Source organism: Polypterus senegalus, chromosome 3, assembly GCF_016835505.1.
Source record: "Polypterus senegalus isolate Bchr_013 chromosome 3, ASM1683550v1, whole genome shotgun sequence".
In the NCBI taxonomy this organism is placed as follows: Eukaryota; Metazoa; Chordata; class Cladistia; order Polypteriformes; family Polypteridae; genus Polypterus; species Polypterus senegalus.
This window is the reverse complement of record NC_053156.1, coordinates 141,476,534-141,501,955: the sequence shown is the minus strand read 5'-3', so window position 1 is coordinate 141,501,955 and position 25,422 is coordinate 141,476,534. Positions and strand designations below refer to the sequence as shown.

Sequence of the window (25,422 nt, the reverse complement as noted above, 5' to 3'; positions counted from 1 at the left end):
GCTCCGTTGTGGTGACCCCTAATGGAAGCTGCCGAAAGAAGAAAAAATAAATGTGCCCGTGGAAGTTTAACGTGGGTCCAGGGCTGGTTTCTGATTTGCGTCCAGTTCTGCCAGGATAAGCTCAAACCTTTGAAATCTAAAAGGAAAAATGCGAATTTAATAATAGAAGGATAAGTGATTAACTGGGTTACGGATTCTATGCAGTGCAATTCATGGCGAAAAATGAAAAACTTGTCTTGATTTTAACGCAAGAGTCTCGGTTTATATTAACAGCAGTATTCACGGAGTTCAGCGGTGACACAGTATATATTAATAACCCAACAACTTCTAGTTTAAGCACTCAGTAGTTAATCAACCAGAGTAATTTGAATTATGTGGTCTAGTTATAAAGGCACAACTATCAAGCAGAAACTGTTGGATGTTTACCGCTCCTCTCCGGCCTACTTCTGGGATATCCATTTCTGCCACGGCACGCTTTGCGCAATAGGAGCTCCAGAAAAATACAGAAGCAGGATTATGCAGCAGCCGTGCGCAGCTCTTGTAGATGATTGGCCAACTGGTTAGACGTTTGGCCAGTGAGATTAGAGAATTACGCATTTCATTAAAATCAAAAACGCGTTGGCTGCAGATCTGCAGTAGAGCTGTGAAGGCGGACGGTTGCATGCAGGTAGATGTAGTGGGACCGGAGCTCAGTGGTCAGTCAGCAAGCCTGCACGCGGACTTCAATTACCAGTGTGCCCCCGCTCGAGCTGTCACTCTTTTGTTCCTTTAAAGGAGGCAGCAGCTGCTGAAAAGAGCTATGTGATCTGAAAGCGGGTTAGAATTTGTATACGCGTAGCTTTAAGTGTACAGTATTCATATTTGAGTTAAATTCTAAGCACAGATGCTTTTTCTTTGTAATGTACTGTAAAACAGTAAAAGACTGGGAGTGAACCTGAACGCCTAAAGTAAACTGTGGTCATTTTTTTTTCTTTTAACAGACACTCGTGTACCGTTGTGTGGTAGACACAAAACCCCAGAAGGACAGGCTGAGATCTTGAAGCGGTTGCCGCTTTACCCTCTCCAACAAGCGGGAACTGATAATGGTGGACGAGGCTAACCAAGAGAAACTGCAGCACTGCAAGGTGCAGGCGAGTAACTGCATAGAAGCTGCCAGAGAATCGTTAAGTGAACTGAGCATGGCCATATGGAGCTGCCCTGAGCTCGCCTTCCAAGAGACACAGGCTCACGACACCCTTGTCCGTTTCTTCACCGTTAAACAGAAGGGCTGGGCGGTGCAGAGCCACTACAAACTGGAGACGGCATTCCGGGCCACTTGGGGACCCGTCGGAGGCAAGGAGAATGACCGTCCTATTAACGTGGGTTTCCTCTGCGAGTACGACGCTTTGCCGGATATCGGACACGCGTGCGGCCACAACCTGATAGCGGAGGTCGGTGCTGCCGCTGCCTTGGGGTTGAGGGGAGCGCTGGAGAGCCTGGAGACCCTGCCGGTGCGAGTGATGGTAAGCATGGGCTTCGCGGATGTAGGTAACCATGGCAACACGTACTTCCGCAGGTCGACTGAGGATTTTCGTTGCAGTCGGTTCCAAAGCCATTGGTCACTTGGTGGACTCGATTATCAATTAAAATCGTCGTGTACCTGTGTTTTTCATAGAACTTGGGAGTTTAAAGTTTGGATTTCTCAAAAGGGTACTGTTGATTTGCATTATGTAAACGACCGTAAAACAGGATTAACGTTCTGTTTTGTCCATATAGATTATTCAATAATAAAGTTTATTTAATGCAGTGTATACAGAATTCGAGTGTCAGTGTGGCCGTATTGTTCCTTTAATTTCAGCCCACTGCACAATCATATGCCAAATTGCCAGTTTTCTGCCACTGGAGTACCCGAACTAAAGCAAAATGAACCGCAACGAAAACCGGTAGTCTTGCCGGTCCGTATTCACGGAGCCCTTGCGGAAGGCAGCAAACACCTGCCTCAATCCGTCAGATTATTTTCATATTTTAGGCAAGACGTGGCCACAATCTGCGCGTAGAGTTTTAAGGGACGCATCCGAGTTGTCCTCTTTCTTTAAATATTATTAGAGAGCAAATAAAGAAATCAAGCAAGTAGATTATTTTTTGCTTTAGCCATTTTACACCGGTTTACAAACTGGTGCCGGAGAAGAATTATTTACATATGTTGATTTTAATTGCATCTTTTTCACCTTTAGTCGGATTTTTTTTTTTTTTGCCTTTTTGAAGGTTCAGCATAAAAAATAACCAGTATGTTTTCTACATCTTAGAAAGGTAGCAAGATAACAGTAAAGTGTAGGCTACTTTGAACTTAGTTTGTTAAACTTTAATAAAACTGAGTTAGATTGAATTTTATCAAGACATTTGTTTGCTGATTTTATGCATACCAACTTGAGACAGATAAAGAAATACGAATGTAAAAAGATTGACCCAGCTGAAATTTAATTGAGTAGGTTAAAACATCCTGTGATTTATTTGGTGCCTTATTCCCACTGCTGCTCGGGTTATGTTATGTAAATCGATTACTATCTTTTTTACCTACAAAATGCATATCGGTGTCATGCAAAACTAAAACACTTCTGGCATAAAGTAACATTCAGAGCACGTAAACTAACTTCAGAGTGCGACACCAGAGATGTTTACATGTGTGACTCATGCCCTACAAATATGGGAAGAAATCTGAGTTGCAGCAGTAAATGCGCCCACACTCAGCCAGTCTCTAGTTTACTACCTAGCATGTGTTTCTCAGAGATTATGATGGTATTGCTTTTTACTGTGCAAAGAAGAATATAATAAATGTAAATACACAACACCAGGGTATGAGAACATAAAGAAAGCGTCATTATCCTGGAATTGAACTAGATGCCCAAACTTGAGGTGCATTCATGATCAAGCCTTCTGTACTCTATTCTGTTTTTTTCCATAGGTAATCATAGTCAGTTCACCAGAAGAGACTGCTGAGTAGCACATATACGTATTGTATTCATTAACCAGTAGACATAAAACACAGGAAAGAAAAAAGCCAACAACAACATACATGCTTTTCCAGTACTGTGTATTAAACTAACAGATATAAGGGCAGCCATTTTTGAGTTTGAATAAACTCTGCATTGCATCAAAACACATTTACATTTGGTTAGAGAATTTAAGACATACAATGTGATTCATCCAAATAGTGCATTTCCATGCAGGTATTTATAACTTATTCCAAGTTTACTTCCAGGCTGGAAAGTGCAAATGGAATCTCTTCACATGCATTCACAATTAGTAACAATGTGCCATTTTGACTAGTCATTTGTTGCTATTAATTATATGTAATTGCATATTATTGTTTAGATTGTATTTTTACTTGTAATTGCATATTATTGCATTTATTGCTATTTACTACTGCATATCAAAGGCCTGAAATTTAGGTTGTTTGGCAACTGCAGTTTATCCCAGTATGAATGAATGTGCCTTGTGAAAGTTATGGCACCTTGACCAGAGCTGGATGCTGCCTTGCACTCAGTTCTGCTAGGATCTGCTCTATCTCCCTGCAATCCTGTATTGGAATGTGTCAATACAGAAAATTAAGTCATACTATTACTATTTCTGTAACAACTACTGCCACTAGTATTTTACAGGGCTTAACACTCCTGTCTCACTGCTTCAGTCACCATACATGTATTCTTCACCTGGTACAGTGTCTTCTGTAAGGTTTACACATTATTCCTGAACGGACATCAGTTTAAAGCCACTGTAAGGACACATATGTTAGATTAATTGGAGACTGTGACATTGCTTGGTGTGAGTGAGTGTGATTTCTGTGCACGAGTTAGCGCTACAACGAAGGAATGTCCCATTCAGCATTCGTTCTGCCATGTGCCTGATGCTGCTAGAAAAGATTCTGCTCTCCTCCGCTGCACTAAATGGGTTTAAAAAATGGATAGATTGATAGCTCTGGTACAGTTCATTTACAGTAGTTTCAAAAGGAAATTGTTAATTCCTACAAAGAATAATTGCATTTGAACATTGCTTGCGTGTAGTTAGTGAATCTATTCATAACGTGCCTCTGTGTGTTTGTGTACGTGTTATATGGCGTCCATGCAGATAATGGTGGGACAGTGAGAGCTAAAATGAATTTTTATTGCAGTTTGTCTGTTAATAATAGATAAATGGAGTTATCAGGCACTCTATTTTATTCATGCTGAAATCACCCGAAGTAAATTGATAAAATATAGTTAAACTGTCAAAATGCAGTGCTGGGTCATTTTGACTTTGGAAATGTGAGAAAATAAGAAGTATGCAAAACAAAGCATTTTATTTAAAAGGTGGTTTAGCCATTGTTTGCAGTCAATTCTGTCACCCCTGATTTGTGGTTTTCTTTTATAAATTTAATTTGTTCATTATGATCAATAGAAAAACAAACTCTGAACTGCTGCAAACTGTTTTCTCTGAAGAGAGTGCTTTTACTGTACAATATCCACTGGCCAGTTCACTCCACAACCAGGAATAGGATCATGACAGCTTGCTGTGGACCCGAATAGTGACAGGGTCTGTTCTTGCAGACTGAGTGCATGTCCATTTATGGCTACTGAACAATGTAAATAACTCTCAGTACTGGCCAACACGTAGCCATCTTTTCTTTCCTTTCCTGCCTTATTTCTAAAACATCCAACATTTTTTTCACATTTTTGGTAGTATAAGTGCCATTTTATTTAAATTACAATATGTAATATATGTGCCTTTTCTTTTTAGTGTTGTAATGAGTTTTGCGAATGAGACACAAGTTTCTATTTTAGTGCTGTCTTGCCGAGTTATCTTTGAGCAAGCAAATTCTAATCCTGATTTTTATGTCAGTCCTATGAAAGGTTTTAAATAAAATAGTAATGCTGTAAAACCTGTACAATCCAATTCAGGGTTGTGGGTGGACTAGAGCTTATCCAGGCAGCATCAGGTACATGGCAATAATCAACGGAGCACCAGTCAGTCGAAGGGTACATTAAGTTACAAACCTCTCTAGTTTAGGGCTAACTTTTTGTAGAGTGAGATTAAAACCTACATAAACACAGGGAGACCATGCAGACTCCATTCAGACAGACACCGGATTCAAATGCAAGACTTTGGATCCATGAGGCAGCAGTACTAAAATCCTGTACCGCTATGCGGCCCATGTAAAGTAATGCTTAAATAAATTGCTTTGAGATGATATTCAATAAAAAGGGGTAAAGTAATTGGACACATTAAGATTTTTAGTCAGATTTATATCATAGATTAGTAACACAATTTATTTTAAAATCTGGGTAAAGAGGAGTGGAGTCTTTTGTCTTACTGTAACTCAGAATGTATAATTACGTATGTAGTATTTTTACTCTAAGTAAAGGAATCATTTATATATAGCAGCTTTAGTGATTTTTGTTTTTATTCATTTTCTTTAAGAAGGGTTTGAACAGTATGCTTAGTGTTTTTTTTTTTGCTTTATTCAGCATTTATGTTGTATTCCTCTAGTTGTTTATTTCTGCTATTAGGTGACAGATACTGTAATTAGTGAAACAACTGCATGTATATCTCCTTCTTTTAGCAGTAGTTTAAAATGTTGCATTATATAAAGGATCATATGATCTGCAATAATCTGAGGCCCTTGTCCTTGGCTGTTTGTAGCCTTGACGCCAGGGCTACCAACATAGGCTGTGACCCTCTGTCACCCTGAATTAGACTGAGATGGTTTCAGCAATTTAAGTTATGTTATAAAAAGGATCCTAGTTGCCTAAAAGTATGACCTAATAGGTGTTCTCCAACATTATGAGTCTGTCTGAGTAAGCAAAAAAAGTATGAGTATAGTGACTAATGGCTTTCTTCAGTCCTCTTGAGAAGGTAAGTAATGCAATTTTAATAGCCCTGGGACTCCGTTCAGTTCAGTTAATTTGTAAACACTACACGTACTGTTAAATTGGATTACGTAGGTTTGAGAATGTTATGTCATGAGTATGGCAGCCAGGTGTCATTGGTGTTGAAATGTATTGCGATTTTAGACAACTATCTTTTAAATATGTTTGAAATTTGCAGTGAAAGGTCACACAGTTTTACAATTTCTATTTATACAAACGGCCTAAACTGTCCAATGAAATATTTGTTATTCATTTTGTTATGTCACAGAATAAAGAAGTCACAAGCCCTTGATTTCTCCATGTCTTAAATTCAATAGAAAACAAAAATTTAAAGGCACACGATCTTTATAAAAAAAAAATAAATACAAAACGTATACAATACAAAACGTGCTGAAGTGGTGGCAGTTCCTTCTCGATCCCTTCCCCAGCCCAAGGGTTTTGTTTACCACACTGTTCTATTCCCACTTTCCCTTTGTCACATTATGTCTCTCCAGAGAATTCTGTCTACCTGCTGTTTATTTCAGGCCATGTTCATCGATTAAGTTAAGTACTTTGCGATTTTTAGTTTTCAAGGATTACACTTAAAAATGCAATCTGTTAAAAACATGTAGAACATTTTAAAAAGAAATGGTAGTAGACTGTAGGTAAATTAAGTGTTCATGAAGCCTTACTTGAATTCATTTTCCTATCTGAAGTAAAACAGGCCAGGATGTAGATTTTCAGAAACCCCATTTAAATTTAATATCTAATATTTACTTGTTCAGCTTTTCAGTGTGAAACCCAAAAGGAACACATTTGAAGAATGCTGTTTTACCATGTTTCCATATTTGAAACACTGTAAGCATTATAAAACCAACTGATTGGAGCTCACTATTTATTGTGGACACTGAAACCACATCTAAAATGTTCAGTGCTTAAATAACTTCTGATGATTTCACCATCTCTGTATTCATGGAAAAATCACAGAAAAGAAAATCACTGCAAAATTACTCACCTAAATAATGCATTTGAAGAGGCATTCAACTGTTTACAGCACCACAGTTTGCTGTGATGTACATTTTGAGGTGAAGTGTAGCTCTTGCACAGTTGTTTATATTTCAGCACAAAAAATCATCATTAAGGACTGATTATATATTGTTATTTATTTTTTTTATAAATGCTGTATGTCATGTCTGTTAAAGAATACATGTGTTTTGCAGTCAACAACTGAAAAGATGTATAGCAGAAATATTTGACAGCAAACAGATTCAAAATATATAAAAGCAAAACTTTTAGTGACATTATAGTTATTTTAGAAGAAAGTCCAAAGTGTTTGTAAGTATCTTCAGAAACTGAGGTATTACTTAAGCAAAATGGAAAAGTTCACCAAGGATAAGAAGACATTTCCAGAGACATTCCAGCCTGAAACAGTAAAACTTGACACATTTTGGGACCTACTGACCCTTCTTCAGCTAAAGGTAGAATGGTGCTAAAACAATTGAGAACCATATCCCAGGGAAAAAAATACAAATACATGGAAAGGCTGCTTTTCTAACTCCAATGAATGCTAGAAACAAACAATAGAAATACTGTACCAGACTTTCAGATCTTTTCCTTATATAAATACAAGAAAGCCTGCCTGCCTGGAAGTCTGCTAAAGCTGTTGCCACCCCGCTTTTTCTGAGTACCCTGTCGATCTCGAGAATGGTCTTAGGCTATTGTGGAACAGAAAATAACCAACTATAATTGAAGGTGTTCACTTCAGCATATTTTTTAATTGGAATAAATGTTCATTCAGTGAAGATAAAAAAAAAATAACTAAGCATTGTCAATAAACAGTAAAAGCTAGTCTTAGGAAACATAGTGACAGACCTTCTGCAGCAAACCATCCATAATAATTCCATATAACAGAAGTTACGCAACAAATGCATTTGCTTTTGCATTCATAAAAAACAAACAAACTGCATGCACATATTTATAAATAGTATTCTATGAACATAACATAGATAGACAGAATTTTATTTGACCCCAGGGAGAAATTTAACTTGTATCTTAAATCTCACATCTCCTTTAAATTGCATGACTCCAATTCATGTAAGCATTTGAAAATGAACACAGTAAGTTAGTAACTATCCAAATGTACATTTTCTAAACACTTTCTCAACCATGATAGTGTACTACACACTCCTGCTGTAAACTTATACTTAAGAACCTTTAAATAAGAGCCATACAGTTTCCAAAACATAATAGAACAATAATAATTATTATCATGGTAGAAATCACAAGATTACACATAGAAAAGAAGGATGCAAACTTAATTGGGGGCAGTGCAGTTTCAATCTAAAAGAATAATTCATGTATATTTAAATATAAAATTTGATTCATGTGCTTTTACTGTTAATTATACGCGAGCAGATGGAAGAATTGAAACTACAAGGTTGAAAAATAATGTTCTTTCATATTTAGTGACAATACTTACTTACATCTGATGCATTTGTTATTTTTAGATATAATAAATAAACAACTCTTGTACATAATTATTCTTTGTGACTGGCTATTTGTAGTTTACTATAGAAAGTACAAAGAAACAAAGGGTAAATTGTGCTACTGTATATGTGGCTTACGGATGCATCATCACTGCTGTCATATTTAAATAAGTCAACATAACTTTTTACAATATTGAAAAGAGGCACACTTGATGGCGTGTACTAAATCACTTACTTTCTCTCCTAGTGTGCACTATTTTAATACACCTTAATACTTAATATTCTGAAATTAGTGCTGATAAGGCTTTATGACTTCATATTATTAATGTCTTTGCAGATGAAATTGTGTTATTTAAGATAATGATTATTTTTTTCTAATAAATGGGCATGTAACACAGGAACAATCTGAAAGCAAGCTCTACTTTATTTGAAGTGTAGTGTAACATAAAACTTACAGACTTTGAGGCTTCTGCTGCTATGATAAAAATCACAAGGTGTTCTGCTTATTTTTGCAACCTGTCTGTGTTAGTTGTGTTTTTTTGTATTTGGGTGGTTTTGCTGTTAATAATAATTTATGGAAGAACGTTTGTTAATTTTTTAATTATCACATCTTTTTGGCCTCAACATCTTTTATACAGATGTACCAAACTGAACATCACCTTATCTGCCTGTTTTTGCGATAATATGTAATTTTCGATTATGACAGTATATACACTGCACTTGCTTTTACAATTTAGTCAAATTATGATTATTCATTTTTAAAACAGGATACGTGAGACTAAAATGACATTGCAGTAACTGCTTATTTTTAAGTAGTTACATGTGGACACAGAAGAGGTTTTGTAATGTAGGACAGTCAACCAGAATATATGCAAATAAAAACAAGAAAATGAAAAGCTACAATCAACCTCACAGATATTTAAAAAATTTGGGGAAAATCGGAAAGCAGAGAGTTTGAGATATATTTTATAAGACTGAGTATTGGCGAGTGAACAGAAATGACATTTTAAGCATTATGTTGATTTACATACAGGTATCAAGTTTAAATGCATTTTTCAAACTAAAGAGGTGGTGCTTTGGGGCACAGCTAAAACAGTGAAGAGGCATGGCTCCTGTTTGATAACAATAATGCAGTAATGTGATATATTGAGACCTAAGATAGGTGAGCCCATGTTTCTGTCAAGCTGTTTTGTAAGTGTGACTTGATGTTTCTCTGAAGGTAATTCCTTTTCTTCAGGCTCACTTCATTATTTTAGGTCTATGTGCAAGAAATCCTGCACTCCTTCTTGGTTAGATGCTAAGGAGAAAACACTTGTCCAGGCAGCTACATTTGTTTTTCTAATAGTGATGCTTATGTTTCGTCCTTGAAAGCACTAACTTTACTTGGTTGGTTCCCACTTTGTGTCAGATGGTCTTTGGATAGGCTCTGGCCCTAGCAATGTATATTGAATTATGGGGTTCTGAAAATGGTTGAATGAATGTAGTTCATCAATCATCTCTAAGTGTAAGGTTTTCCATAATACAATAACGTTATTTTCCGGAGCAGCTGGGATTCTAGTACTAATTTAGGCATAAACATTAACTAGTTTATCTTTAACAAATTATGTGTAAGGTGGCTATCAATGGCTGTCTCTGATTGCTTCGAGAAAAATTGTAAAATAGTTTCAGCTGTATGTTTCAAACAGTCCCCTGTAGTAGGTTTTAACAATATCTATTGAATTAAGTGCTTTACCAATATAATTAATGAAAAAGTATGTTTGCTTTATTTATATTTTTGTGATGCAATTTTATTCCCCCTTTGTCTCTCTCTCTAAGGTCACCGTGCTTGGCACACCAGCTGAAGAAGACGGAGGGGGAAAGATTGACCTTATTGAAGCTGGAGCCTTTGAGAACATGGATGTTGTTTTTATGGCACATCCTTCTCAGGAAGATGCTGCTTACCTTCCAGATATGGCTGAACATGAGTAAGCATATTCAACATATGGTATTTCAGTAGAAAGTATAGGTAAAAATAGTAAGATGAGGATGTTTACTAAATATTGCTTCCTTTTTAATGTGTCGGTCTTCTTCTTGATTGACTGAATGGTTAACTACAGTATTTTATTATCATCTCTGAATTTTGTAGCATGATTCTGTCTCCTTGGCCATGCTCGCCATATTAATGCTGGTTGTTACACTATGATCACATGACCTAGTGTGTTTAAAATGGGTTTACTTTTTATGGCAGCATGGGTGATGAATTTGAACCCTCTCATAATAAAATAAACTCACTTTACATGTTAACTTATCTTCTAGCCCACGCAATGGATATTTTTATAACATTCGGCAATCTTTGGGCCAGTCAGGTTTCTTGAAAAATAAATGGTCATTAGCATTCATTCTGTAGCACATGTAATCTCGTTTAGAATGGTGATTCACCCAGCTGCTTCAAATAAGTGTTCTAGGCACTCTGAGAACAATAGAAACAATCCAAAAATCCTCTTTTTGTTCATCAGTTCTGTTTTGATGTCTACTGGTGTCCACCAGGACCTGTGGCTAAGTTTTGTAAGCTGTCTATCAGAAAGACAGCCTAATTTGCTCTGTGTTCCTTTCTCAATTTGTCTAGATTTCCATTAGTTTGTAAATTTGAATGTGTAGCAGATGTCTCAACCAAAATAACTGCTTCAAACAAAGCTCTAGTCCAGCCACTTATTTCTGCTGTTGCTAAAAGTAATTTGTCATGATGTTTTCTTCTACCTGCATTACCAGTTCTCCTCCAATAAGCCACTTAACTATTTCTGGTCTGGTTTTAGGAAGAGGTGAATGTGCTTTTGCAAGAGTCACAAATTATCTCCTTTTTCTCTACTGACTCTGGTCATATAAGTGTGCCGATTATGTAGTTACTCAAGAGTTACAGTATATTGTTTTCCTCATTACAGTCTCGTTGGTCTAATTTAAGTCACATTTCAGTAGCAGACAAAAGATCTTCCACTGTCTCCTTCATCACTGAACATGTTTTTCACCAGGACCAGTAGTACTGGAGGTCTGTTATTTAATGTCATTTGTTCTCTCTGTGACACAGTTATCTTTAGTCATTAACATGGTTTCAGCTACCTTCTCTATTATCCTAAGGTTTATGTTTGCTCCACACCAATTTTTCTCAAATCTGTCATAGCTGCATAGTTAACTACATGATGCCTAAACCTATATGACAAATGGAAAATCTGTTGTTGTTGGATTAAAGACTATGGGGAAAAAGTAGAAGACCTTACTGGTGCTTATGAGATCTGTCTATTTTTATCCTCAAAAAAGAGAAGCAAAAAACAACAAAAGTTAATATACATTTTGACTCAGTTGAGACATTAACACCACTAAATGATCGATCTTTTTTATCATCTTAGAAAACTGTTTTTTACCATACAGAAAAATGTATGTATGCATTTCCTGCTGTTGAGATTGTTGTAATATGCTTCACATGCTGATATTCAATTGCAGAGACTCTTAACATATCCTATACCCGGTACCTCATGTCAACATTTTGGCTCAACATCACAATTTCAGTTTGCTTCAGAGACTGCTTTGGCTTCCAGTGAAGTGAAGGATTGAGTTCAAGGTTCTGTTCCATACTTCTAACACCCTTCACAGATATGCTTACTCATGTTTTTCACAGCTGTGTCAGTCTGAATGATAGAAGCCAGGAGTCAGCAGCTGTTCAGCCATAGGATATGAAGGAATGGGGGAATAGATGAAAATTCACTTGGAGACTTCTGTACATTATTTAAACTGAGCAAAGTAGTTTTGTGTAAATTGTATTTTTATAATCAGAAATGTCTCTGTCCTTAAAGGGACAGTTTAGCCAAATTTCGAAGTCTCTGGAAAGTGGAAGCTGCACTCTTCAATCCAACTGAATTGTTTCTCAATCTGAACCAGCGCAGTACCCTGGAAAAGCAGGCAGTGAACAGAATATTGGTCTCAACAAAGCACTTCAGTACCCAGTAGTTCACCATTATAAACATGTGTAAAACTGTTCATATTCATTAATAAGCTATTACAGAAAAATAAATGTTTGCATATATGTAGGGTGTATTGTAAATTCATATAGTATGTGAAAAGGAAATAGAGCGATCTTCACATGGATGGCTATTGAAAGGTGAAACCAACTACATTCACAAAACTATATCTTTCCACTGTATTTACAGTGATGGGCAAAAAGCTTTAAATTATGCTGAGGCGCTTGCAGGTTGATATGCGGGAGGTTTTGGATTGCACACATCTCATTACCTTGATACCAATCAGAGCAAAATGACACTGGATTCTAGTAGTGTAGTGTAAGTTAGCACATTGGGGTATCCTTTAAGCAGTAAGCATGCATTGGATGCTGCTGCTAATAAAACGCAAGGGATCAGAGTTGTGTTCAGGTCAATTTATTTTCATATTACATACTGCCTAATGATAAGCTCAGACTGCTGCGTCTTAAAAAAAAAAAAAAAATTTAAAATGTAAGGAAACACTTAGAAAAATATTGTGATTCATTTAATCAAATAAAATAGAGAGGTTACTTTATCGTTTGTTACACAACTTCCATAATAACCTAGATTAGTGGTGCAGATTAAGAAATGAATATTCCTGCTTGGCACCTTTGTTGAACAGGAACTGCACCAAAGTGCAGAGTGTGCACTTTTTTATTCATCATGACATAGCTTGTATTTCAAACTAATAACCAATACAATTAAATCTATATTTAATATGGTATTATTATTTCATATTTTAAAATTGAAGTGAAACTATAAAGTTTTTAAGCATTGCCATTTAACCATTATCATTTCAATAGTATCTAAACAATTCACTATTTATTAAGCATGAGTTGAAAATAGTGGTGCTATATAAGCCAGGCCCTTGCTCAGATTTAGCTTAATCCACATGATTTTTTGCTGGTTTTTTAAAAATTAGTGAATGAATATGACACATGAAAGAAAGTTTCTACCATTGTCAATTTATTTCTTTAACTTTGCTTTTGTTTAACCTTTGTGTAATCTTTTTTTATAATTATACAGTTTTGTTTTAATATTATGGTTTGTCATTTTTTATTTTATGTATTAGTCATAGTAATTTATGTGAATGGTGGTTTGATCTTGTATATCCTCTGCTAAGCTGTTCTAAATAATAGTGTTCAGTATATGAATCTCACAGGTGCGGTATTTGTGCCACTACTAGAGATACAAAGTGCAAATCTTCCTGGAGATAAAAAAATGAAAAATTCAGTTGATTAATTGCATGGTAATAGCAAAACTATATTAACAAAATAAGGCAATACAAATATAAACATGCTAAGGTGGTACCAGATTCTGCTTATTGCATATGCTGAAGTGTATTTCAGTACTTGGCAGAGAAGATCAGTTCTGTAGCTTTGGCTTTTGTGCTTTATGCTGTATTGCTGCAGTAATTCCTGTAGCTAAAAACACATCATTTATAATTAAATCATTAGAGAAAACTCAGGGTTTATTAGATCCATTTCAGTTTTTATACTAGGCTAATAAAAGGACTGAGGATGCCATCGGTTGCAAGGCTGTTGTTTTTTGACTTCTCCTATGACTTTAATATCATTGAGCTTCACCTTTTTGCAGAGAGGGTTTTTTTAAAGATTTTTTAATTGGGACAATAACTTGGTAGAATGTTTGACATTTTAGCACAAAGGACTCAGTGAATTAAAGTAAATGATTGTCTGTCTGATATGCTGTTTTTATCAGTAGGGTCCCTTTATGTGTGTGTTCCTTTGTCATTTTTCTATATTATATCAGTCAATTTGAATATAGGATCATATTAAAATTCACTGGCTCAATGATGGTAAGCCTACTCAATGAGATGGAAATAAGTCACGGTCTAGTGAGTGGTACATGATTTTGTTAACTGGTGAGTCTTTTCTACAATTTAATTGTCCTCTTGGGACAAATACATTTGAACTGAAATCCTGCAGTTTAAAGGCAGGTATATTTTGACATCATTTTAATAAAAGAAACCCTAACCTCTTTAGATTCCTGTTATTATATGAATTTTCTGGTTCAGGATGAAATTTATGATGTATAGACCTTTGACCCTGTGCAGCTGACAGTGTTTAATCAACTATAAAGTGATTTTAACTCTCTGCTCATTAGAAGTTTTGGTATATGCCTAGTTTGATCCGAGCACCTGCCAAAACGTAATGAATAGACCTTAAATATAAATTAAAGGATAATTAAATTAAGTATGAAAACAACCTAGGCCATACGATGTAAGTTTTCTTAATTGTACATTTGTCCATACTTAGCCCAGTGCCTGTTTATCATGTTTATTAAAGGAGGGCTATTGAAACATAATAAGTAAACATTTTCAGCCTCTTTTAAGGGCTTGATTTTGATTTTTTAGTGTGACTGTGAAGTACTATGGGAAGGCTTCTCATGCTGCAGCGTACCCTTGGGAAGGGATTAATGCATTAGATGCTGCTGTTCTTGCATACAACAACTTGTCTTTGCTGAGACAGCAACTGAAGCCTGACTGGAGACTGCACGGTGAGGACCTGATGTATTACTACTAATCAACTATTTTTTTCCCCACATTTTATTCCTCTATCTCTGTCTTTGTCTTCTAGGACACTGCCCCGATGATCCCTGAATATTCTTTTTTTGAACCAGTGAATTGTAATAATCTTCTAAAAATGTTTTTTTGTAACATGCAGTTTTTACAGGTGTCCTTTACCTGGAATGTACTTAGTTACTTCAGAAGCTGGGACGTCCCAATTATGTAAAACATTACTTTAAGAAACTGTATACTATGAAAATGAAAAATTATTAGAGCAACATGTTTTCTTCAGGCTAGTTTGGTGGGGAGGTGTTTCAGCTCATGTTTTATTTGCCAAAGAAAAAACATGCAAATAATTGTGTGTTTGTTATGGAAAATTCAGAGCTGGTTAATTTCCATCTAAAATTTGCTATGTTTAATCTTCCAGGTGTAATTAGGCATGGAGGGGTGAAGCCAAATATTGTTCCTTCTTTTTCTCAGTTGGAATTCTATCTCCGTACACCAATGTACAAAGATCTTCCTGTTCTCCGGGAGAAGGCTGAATGTTGTTTCAAAGCTGCCGCAATTGCAACTGGATGTCGGGTATGCCAATGAAAAATCTAATGTGCCTGGCACATGGCTTTTGCCATATAAGCTGTGATTTTAGCAGTAAAATATTGTGGACCAATGTGTGCAAAAAACATAAAAAATATTTTCTATTTAGAGATAAAATGTGCTGGACTGATTTTACCCAAAATTAGTAGGTTGCTGCAATTTGTTTAATACTAATAACTGCCAAGTTTCATTTGGATTGAGTAATTCGCTTTTGGGTTACGTCGAGTCTTGCATCCTCACACACAGTCAGAGAGACATGCATCATGAACAGACTCTGTAGTAAAGAGTTGCTTTTCCCAGCTTCATCTTTTTAGCTAAGATCAAATCTTTTTTTATCTCCTAGGGATCTTGAGAAAGCTACTCATGCTTTTATCTTTTCTCAGCTTGATTACTGTAACTCATTATATTCTGGGCTCAACAGATCCCTGATACGCAGGTTGCAGTTGGTTCAGAGTGCTGCTGCCCGTTCTGTGGTTGGGGCAAGAAAGTTTGATTCTGTTTCTTTACACTGGCTATTTGTTAGTTTCAATTTTTAAATCAATACATGGGTGTGCTCCCACTTATTTATCTGAATTGTGTGTTTTACGCCAGCCATCCAGAGAGTTTAGATCTACCAGTCAGTTGTTTCTTATGGTCCCTCGCACTAAGTGTAAAACTAAGGGGGACAGGGCTTTTGCAGCTGCTGCACCTCGTCTGTGGAACTCTTCACTTCATTACATTAAGGAGTCGCCTTCAACTGAACTGTTTAAAATGAGATTGAAGACGTATTTCTATACCCTAGCATTCAGTAACCTTCACTGATACTGATGGTTCCCCTACTCTTAGTCATCTTCTTTCTTTTCTTTAACTCACTGCTCGCTGTATTTCATTTCATTGTACTTCTATTTATTTTCATTGTATGTTTTAATGTAAAGCACTTTGGCTACAGTATTACTGATGTTGTTTTAAATGTGCTCTATAAATAAATTGACATCATTATCAGTTTATAAGCCATTTGCTGGGTTTACCTAGATTAGATGGTTACCGTCTAAATTTGTTTCTTTAACTCTCTTGCCTCCATACAAGCCCTTTCTCTGAATTCATCTTCCTGCCTGTCTGTGACACTTCACAATCCACTTAATCATTCTCATCTTTTGCAGCTTTGCTTTGTGCTCCATCTTCATTGGCCACATCTTACTCCAATAGAGCATATTTCTCCTCACACAACTTTAATAATTTTTTCCCTTCAATGCCAGTGAGGCTTCTTTAGAAATTAGGATGCGTAACTCCTTGTGGAATTTCTTCCAAGCACCTCTCGCACTAACTATTGCTATTCTGCCCACACCTTTATCTACTCTGAAAATGTGTCCAAAGTAGCAGAACTTATCTCCATTCTGCAAACAACTCAAATACTGATATCTAAATATACACTTTCTGCAAAGGATCTTCTTGCTGCCTCACACCACTACTTCATTTAGTCACTCACTTCTGACAGCCTATGCAAAGGATTGACTATCTCCTAACACCTCCACTGTACACACCAAACCTTCTGCCTCTTCACCTCCAGCCATTAACTTGGTCTTTCCTCCGTGTACCTTGAGGCCTTTTGTTTCCAAAGTAACATCTCCTATCAGTGTCTTCTCCTTCAATTCTTCTTTGGTTTTTGATGCACAAGAGCTCCCATAACAATTCTTCATGCATTTCTCTGGTCAACAATAGAATGGGTTTTTCAAAAAAAATATGGAAAATTATTTATTACATTGTAAACACATGACACACTCTTTAGTTTGTTAGGCAAAAGTTAGGGTGGTTGATTTTCTTGAATCTGAAATGCTTTATTCAGGCATTAATTTTACTTTTGGTCATCTGAACATAATTTATAGTGCATACTTTTTGATTTTAACAGCACAAAAGAACAAAAGTTTGATAAGTGTGAGGAGGTAATTCATTCCATTAAGCTTGTTTGGTTAGCCAATATCTAAGGTATCCCACTGTCCCACTAATGGTTTTTACTTCACCTACTTGACTTGGTACTTTGCTCTGGAGTGCTGTAGCCTTTAGGTGAATGACTTCAGGAAGTAGGAGGCAGACTACACTAACCCCATAATGCAGTCTGATTTAGAGTGGATGCCTTGGGAGTAACACATACAATACCTATTGGCTATAGTCAAGATGGCTTACTAATGCCTTTACTTTAAACATTTTGAGGAAAGCTTGTATATCTGTATCTGTGCTCAGCAGTGCTCATGGATGCAAAGTGAAGTTTAACTATACTGGCTGCAGTACACACTGGTGCAGCACCTGTTCAGTTCAAGACCACCGGGCACTTCAGAAGGCAGTGCCAGTGGCACAGAAAATCACTGCATCACAGCTGTTTTCTCTCCAGGAAATGTATAACAAGATGAATTAGAAAGGTAAACAGTATTACTGAAGACCTGTGTCATCCTGTGTGGAGTCACCTTTCTTCTTTCTGTCTTCTAGGAAATGGTACAGGACCATTAACACTCGCACCACTAGATTCAGGGAGAGCTTTTATGTACAGGTCATAAGGTTGATCTGTAGCCACTCATAATGACAAATCCATTGTTCATTGTCAGTATTGTCATTACTTCTGAGCAGGGCATGCGAGTAAGAATTTCACTGTGCTTTGTACACATGATAATACATTTCAACTTAGCGTACACATTTCTTGTGGACACAGTGCTCTTCATCTTATGTTCACTCCTGTGGGGTCTATCAATGAGAACCCTTAGTGTAGTCTGTTGTGTTTCGTTTCTGCATTCACTCACATCTTTGCTTTACTTTGTTTTAGATTGAACTGGAATATGGAAGGCATGAATACCACAATGTGCTCCCAAACAAAATCCTAGAGCAACTTTATGAAGAAAATGGCAAATCTCTAGGTGTACAGTTTACAACTGATGAGACTGTTCTAAACACTCCATCAGGTAAAAGATGCTTTTTAAATGTCTGCTTTTATAAAACACCAGTAACGGCGGACTGCACGATAACGTTCAGTGAATGTACTTGACTTATAGTTTTCATCCTCTTTCTCTTTAAGTTTAGCATTCGTTTGCTCAGAGGTTGATGCACTTACTGCTTCGTGAGCAGCTCGTTTTCTCCACCCTAGTGGCCCGCTTCTTCCATCGGCATCTTTTCACGTTATAACTGATTAAGTCAGTGTTTGCGTTGCAATTACTTAGTACGTTTTTTCTTCATTTTTCAATCAGCCTCAAGAATGATTTAGCCATGTGGATGCGCCGCACAGCAGTCCTGCTGCCGAAAGTTGATTGTACAATAAAATAAAATGAGTAATAAAAATCATCACCCCGAAAGCGAGTAATAAAAATCATCACCCTGAAAGATGTCATGTAGTATATGTGTACCAAATGTCTGGTCAATAAGATTTACGAGCTACAGGTCATTTAAAATCTTGGACAGACAAATGGACAGCCACGGTAGTGTATTATATAAGAAGATTTGGCACATTACAGCAGAACAGTTATACTGTTTCAATATTCTGAAATCATTTGACATAAGTACTGTATATTTATTATCATGAAGGTTTGGATTTAAAATGTTCTTCACTGCATAGTAAATCATTTCTTTAAATAAGATGCATTTTTAAGGAAGGCAAATTCAGATTTAATTTTTTCCTAGATTACAGTGTAAAGTTACATGTGCATCAAGTTACACATATTACATTATGTTTAAAAATTAATATGTGTGTAAATATGTTTCTGTTTACTTGCATACTGCAGAGTAATCGAGGAATAATTGCATAATTTAAAGATCATCATGAGGAATCCATACATTATCATTACAAAATAGTTGTGAAGCTGCAGCCCAACTTGACAGCATATGATGCAATTTTTAAATCATCTTTTGCTATTTTCACTGGGCACATTTACACCGTACTCATGCCTATCAGCTTCACTTACATAGGCACCTTTGAAATGTATGAGGAAACAGAGCATCTAGGGAAAAAAAACCTGCAGGGACAAAGGAAAATGTACACATCATTACTGACTGGGTCAGGATTCAGATTCATGCCCCTAAAGTTTTGAGGCAATAACTGTGAAGAAGAGTAAGCAAAATCAAAATACAGGGGCAATCTAAATGTAAAATTGATGTTTTATATAGAGCCATTAAGTTATTCTACAGCAGCGTCTGTTCTGGGTTCAGATTTCAACTTTGGATGTGCAGTTTACAAGTGTCCCATGCAATGGGCTGGGTGAGTGTCAATTCCTGTCAGTACTCACTGTGACCCTAAACTAGACTAAGTGGACTCGAAGATGAGTTAGTAAATGAATTAATAGACATTAGTACTTTGCATCCTTTTTCTGCAGAGTAGGATTTCTTAATGCTGTTCACGAAGAGCCACATTGACTGATTTTTTCACTGCAATGTCTTAAAGTGTAGTTTGTGCCTTTAACTTTCTTTTCCATTTTCTCAATTCTCATTCCATTTTTAAAATTTCTTGTATAGATTTGAGTAACTTATCAGAGCCATACAAGTATTTAGTTTACAATTACAGGATATAGTTACTGCTCATTAGTTTTCTTCCTCTGTTTTAATTCAAAGTGTCCTTCATTTCAAAGATATCTGTAAAAAACTCCTACAATGTCACAGGGATTCTGTTGTTTCTCTCTGTCAGCTCCCTCCACATGTGGTTTTTCTGCAGATTGCCACAGGAACTGTACCGTTCGTCGGCCTAATGACATTGTTGTGATTTTAGCCTAGTTCAAGTGCATGAAATGAGATAATCATGTTTTAAGATGCAAAATGTCTTTGTAATTATGACATTACTTCTGTAGCAGTGAAGAAAATAGTCAGCTTAGTTAAACTTGATTCCTTGCATAAATATTTATTTTGATATTTTCAGTATTTTGTAATATTACTATTACAAATTAACTATGGATTTGTGGCTAAAAAAGGGGATTTTAAAACAAGAAGCAGGTACTTCTAATAGTACGTCTAAGGTTAATAAAAAAGTTCAATATTGTTACCGCCTCCCTTACAGGTGAGGAACAGTCCAAAATGAAAATATGGTGACAGTTACTTGAATTTTGGGTTTACATGTATTGGAAATAAAGATTCTTCAGATGCAAAGTGGTATGAACAGTTCTTTGTAGGCACTTGGAAAAAATCATGCTGAATATAAACCTCTTTTAAGAGGCGTTGGAACTAATTGGAACATTCTAAACTTTCAGTGCTTACACTAATTAAAACAGACAATGAAAATGCAACAGAGGCATCTTTTCGCCTAATTTACTATATTGCACTTAGTGATGAGACCCACACTTTTGAAGAAATGCTTATTAAGATATTGTGACATGCATGTTAAAAGAGTAGTCTGCTGAAAAGGTAGGTGCAGTACAATTTACAAATAATCCTGTTATACACCATATTAAAGATTCTTCTGATGACATAGTAAGAGAGCTAATGCAGTGGGTACAAGGGAAGAATGTGACAATTTTTAGCACTAAGGATAAAATTTCATCCTTCAATAAGGAATTGGAATTCTGGATACCATTAGTTGAACAGAATAATTTTGACAACTTCACTTTGTTACGTGATTTTTGCTAGAAATGAATGCTAACAACTAAAAACAATTTCCTAGCATAATTTAGGCCTACCAGCATTTACATGATGTGTGATCAACTCTTTTGCAGTATTTGCCGGAAGCCAGTTTGAATTCCTTTAATAATTGTACCTAAGCCAGTCAGCTTTACTGCAAATGATTATGAAGGACTAATTAATTTAGTAATCATTCTGATCTGAATCAGAAGTATAAGGAACGTCCATTAAATCATTTCTTGACTAGATTAATAGAAACATTCCTGAAAATTAGTAATTCAGGTCTTACTTCCTTTCATTGTTATTTATTTGTGGATTTTCGTATGCTGCAACAAAAATGCTCTGCCAGATATGAGGATTCAACTTTCCAATATTGTACCTGGTATTAAAAGAATTTGTGATTTTTAAGACCCAGAAACACCAATCTCAATAAAAAAACACATTTTTTGATTCTTTTTTGAAAATGTAATCTGTTTTGGTATATTAGGTATTACAATGTAAGTACAACTAACTGTAATGTTCAACTTTTTCCTTATAATTTCTAAATATATATTATTGCTTTGATTTTGCTTAAACACTTGAACATTAGTTATTTTATTTCTTTATTTATTAACCTATATAACCACTAATATAGGGCTGTATGTGCACAGGTAAGTAAGTGTATTGCATTTTCAAGAAAATCTTCTAAGTCAGGTGTCTCCTCTACTAATATCTTATTCCCTGTAAATGTTTGTTTTGCAGTACAGTAGATTTTTCCAAATTCACTTGTTCCCTTCTACTTTTTAAATGTTTCTAGAACTTTCCTTCACAAGTTTTGGAACTGTCCCTGTGCCTGTCCCTCCTGAACCTTCTCATATTTTCTTTAACTAGTCCAGCAGAGGTTGTTCTTCATGGGTACCATTGCTGCCAAACTATCACTGGCCTCTTATTGTATGTCTCTGATAACTTTTAGAAATCTTCTTTTATCATTTTATTCTTTTGGTCAACAATCTTCTGATTGATTAGGTATGTGATGGTCAGTGACAAGGAGCTCATTTTTAACTACCATCAGGGTTTTCTGGGTTGTGCACCCAGGGACCCTTGATGGCAAGGAGCCTTGTAATCTTTCAATCCATAACACCTAATATATATACTCACCTAAAGGATTATTAGGAACACCTGTTCAATTTCTCATTAATGCAATTATCTAATCAACCAATCACATGGCAGTTGTTTCAATGCATTTAGGGGTGTGGTCCTGGTCAAGACAATCTCCTGAACTCCAAACTGAATGTCAGAATGGGAAAGAAAGGTGATTTAAGCAATTTTGAGCGTGGCATGGTTGTTGGTGCCAGGCGCGGTCTGAGTATTTCACAATCTGCTCAGTTACTGGGATTTTCACACACAACCATTTCTAGGGTTTACAAAGAATGGTGTGAATAGGGAAAAACATCCAGTATGCGGCAGTCCTGTGGGCGAAAATGCCTTGTTGATGCTAGAGGTCAGAGGAGAATGGGCCTACTGATTCAAGCTGATAGAAGAGCAACTTTGACTGAAATAACCACTTGTTACAACCGAGGTATGCAGCAAAGCATTTGTGAAGCCACAACACGCACAACCTTGAGGCGGATGGGCTACAACAGCAGAAGACCCCACCACTCATCTCCACTACAAATAGGAAAAAGAGGCTACAATTTGCACGAGCTCACCAAAATTGGACAGTTGAAGACTGGAAAAATGTTGCCTGGTCTGATGAGTCTCGATTTCTGTTGAGACATTCAAATGGTAGAGTCAGAATTTGGCGTAAACAGAATGAGAACATGGATCCATCATGCCTTGTTACCACTGTGCAGGCTGGTGGTGTAATGGTGTGGGGGATGTTTTCTTGGCACACTTTAGGCCCCTTAGTGCCAATTGGGCATCGTTTAAATGCCACGGGCTACCTGAGCATTGTTTCTGACCATGTCCATCCCTTCATGACCACTATGTGCCCATCCTCTGATGGCTACTTCCAGCAGGATAATGCACCATGTCACAAAGCTCGAATCATTTCAAATTGGTTTCTTGAACATGACAATGAGTTCACTGTACTAAAATGGCCCCCACAGTCACCAGATCTCAACCCAATAGAGCATCTTTGGGATGTGGTGAAACGGGAGCTTCGTGCCCTGGATGTGCATCCCACAAATATCCATCAACTGCAAGATGCTATCCTATCAATATGGGCCAACATTTCTAAAAAATGCTTTCAGCACCTTGTTGAATTAATGCCACGTAGAATTAAGGCAGTTCTGAAGGCGAAAAGGGGGTCAAACACCGTATTAGTATGGTGTTCCTAATAATCCTTTAGGTGAGTGTATATATATATACACATTGTTTTTTTCACACTTTGCAATGCTGAACATAGGAGAGTTGCCATGATTGTGGTCATCGATCTTTCAGTTCTTGCCAAGCTGCATGTAGGTTAGACAAGATGTAAAAAAATCTATTTATGATGCTCTGTAGCAATGTATGCAGGAAATTATTCAGATTGCTCTTCTTTTTTTGCTTCAGGTTGCTATGTGCAAGAAAGTCAGTATTAAAAAGTATCCTGTTTTTCATGCTCTGCATGCAGGAATGATACTATAAAAGGTGGACAGCTTTTTGTGTTTTCTGTTAATGCACATGTTTACTGTTGCAGCACATGATGCTTCTCTGTGACACTTAAAGCTGACATTTGATTACAGAAGAGATGGCAGCAATAGTTTAGGGACACGTTTGAAGTGCTTTACTGCAAATCTGCATGAAGGCCAATCCTCAATCCAAAATAAAAACCACTGCTCTATAAGCATAGCATTAGGACATTGAGAGAAGACTTTACACATGTATAATATGTACTGCACACATATTGTGTAAAAATGTCTTTCATGACTCTAAGGAACTTAAATGTGTTTTTTTCTATTCTAGTAGGATGCCAAAGTAAATATTAAATGTGAGCATCACCCTTTAGTTTTGAACTGCAGCTGTTGTATGTCGTAATTTCTCTTTAAAGTGTTGTACAGGATCAGCTTATGTTAGAATTGTTCACATCAGCATATTTTATAATTGGAAAACAGACCTTGCCCAGGGGCTCTGGAGAGTTTATATTTTTTTACTTAATGTTTGCAGGTTCGACTGACTTTGGGAACGTGTCCTTTGTTGTTCCAGGAATACACACTTATTTTTATATTGGAACTGAAGCACTCAATCATACAGAGGAATATACTGAAGCCACAGGTATTGTTAACAAATGTCTCACATGGAGACAAATGTTTTAGTTGCTTTCAGGCAATTGTGAAAGATCCATTTTATAAGCTTTTTTTTTTTTTTTATTTTGCACTGGCACCCTGCCCGAGGTTTGTTTCCTGCCTTGCGCCCTGTGTTGGCTGGGATTGGCTCCAGCAGACCCCCGTGACCCTGTAGTTAGGATATAGCGGGTTGGATAATGGATGGATTTGATAATCTCTAAATTCATTGTTATTTTTACAGGCTCAGAGAAGGCACAATTCTACACTCTGAGAACAGCAAAGACACTTGTGATGACTGCTCTGGATGTTATTTTCAACCCAGACATATTCCAGCAAGTGAAAGAAAACTATGAAATTGCCAGGCTGAAAGAAGAAAATGAAATGAGAGGAATAATCTCTGGTAACAGCTCAGGCCCTGAGCATTGCAGTGGTGCTGGGAGTGCTTCGCGCTGAAACCAGTACCAAACACCACAAACTGCTCAGTTCCTTTTTCAGTTTTACTCAAAAGACAGAAAAAAAAGTTTTTTGTCTTGTCTTTCTTTTTTATGAACAATCTGATTACATACAGTATAATTATATCTTTGTAATGGGACCCACAGACCGACTGAAATGGTGATTACTTTTGAAGGTGTTGTTTTTGTTATTTTTAGGACCAGGAATATGTTATTTAAAAATGTTATTGATTACAGTGGTTCAAAGTATTCCACTCTAGTGTGCTGATCAATAGTACCTCTCCTGAAATCTTTTTACAGGAGTACATTATGCAAACAATGCCTGCATGATGTGTTTGAAATAACATGACCTGCATTTATCTATAGTTAGGACAGATGAAGTCTTTCGAGTAGTCTCAGAGGTTAGTTTAAAGTAGAAACATTCTGGCTTGATGCTTAGTTTACAGCATGTTCTTAGTTTAAACATTTTCATTAGACTTCGGCCTTTGTGGATCTCGCCTGTTGCCAGGCTGCCTATAAGTCATTGCTGAATCAGTCTGCTCTTTATTAACTAATGCTAGCTAGGAGGGCTAAATGAGGGCAACTGAACAGATGTAGTTCTGCATTTATAGGTAATGGAGCTTTAGTTGTATCTGTTGTGAGTGAGACAGACTACTGCACTGCAAAAAACAAACAAAAAAAAAAATGCATA

At 36.5% G+C, this 25,422-nt stretch overlaps 1 protein-coding gene across 2 annotated transcripts; it reads left to right on the top strand.

Moving 5' to 3' along the window:
- Window positions 1–571: 571 nt before the first annotated feature.
- Window positions 572–25,422, top strand: LOC120525583 (peptidase M20 domain-containing protein 2-like). 2 transcript variants are annotated; one of them, XM_039748001.1, is made up of 8 exons: window positions 572–667; window positions 981–1,502; window positions 10,163–10,311; window positions 14,729–14,871; window positions 15,309–15,463; window positions 18,267–18,402; window positions 24,161–24,268; window positions 24,521–25,422. In XM_039748001.1, the coding sequence occupies exons 2-8, from the start codon at window positions 1,083–1,085 to the stop codon at window positions 24,730–24,732; spliced, it is 1,323 nt and encodes a 440-aa protein (XP_039603935.1). In that variant the 5' UTR covers window positions 572–667; window positions 981–1,082; the 3' UTR covers window positions 24,733–25,422. The 2 variants fall into 2 exon arrangements, with proteins under 2 accessions (XP_039603935.1, XP_039603934.1); XM_039748000.1 differs by lacking the exon at window positions 572–667 and adding an exon at window positions 683–816.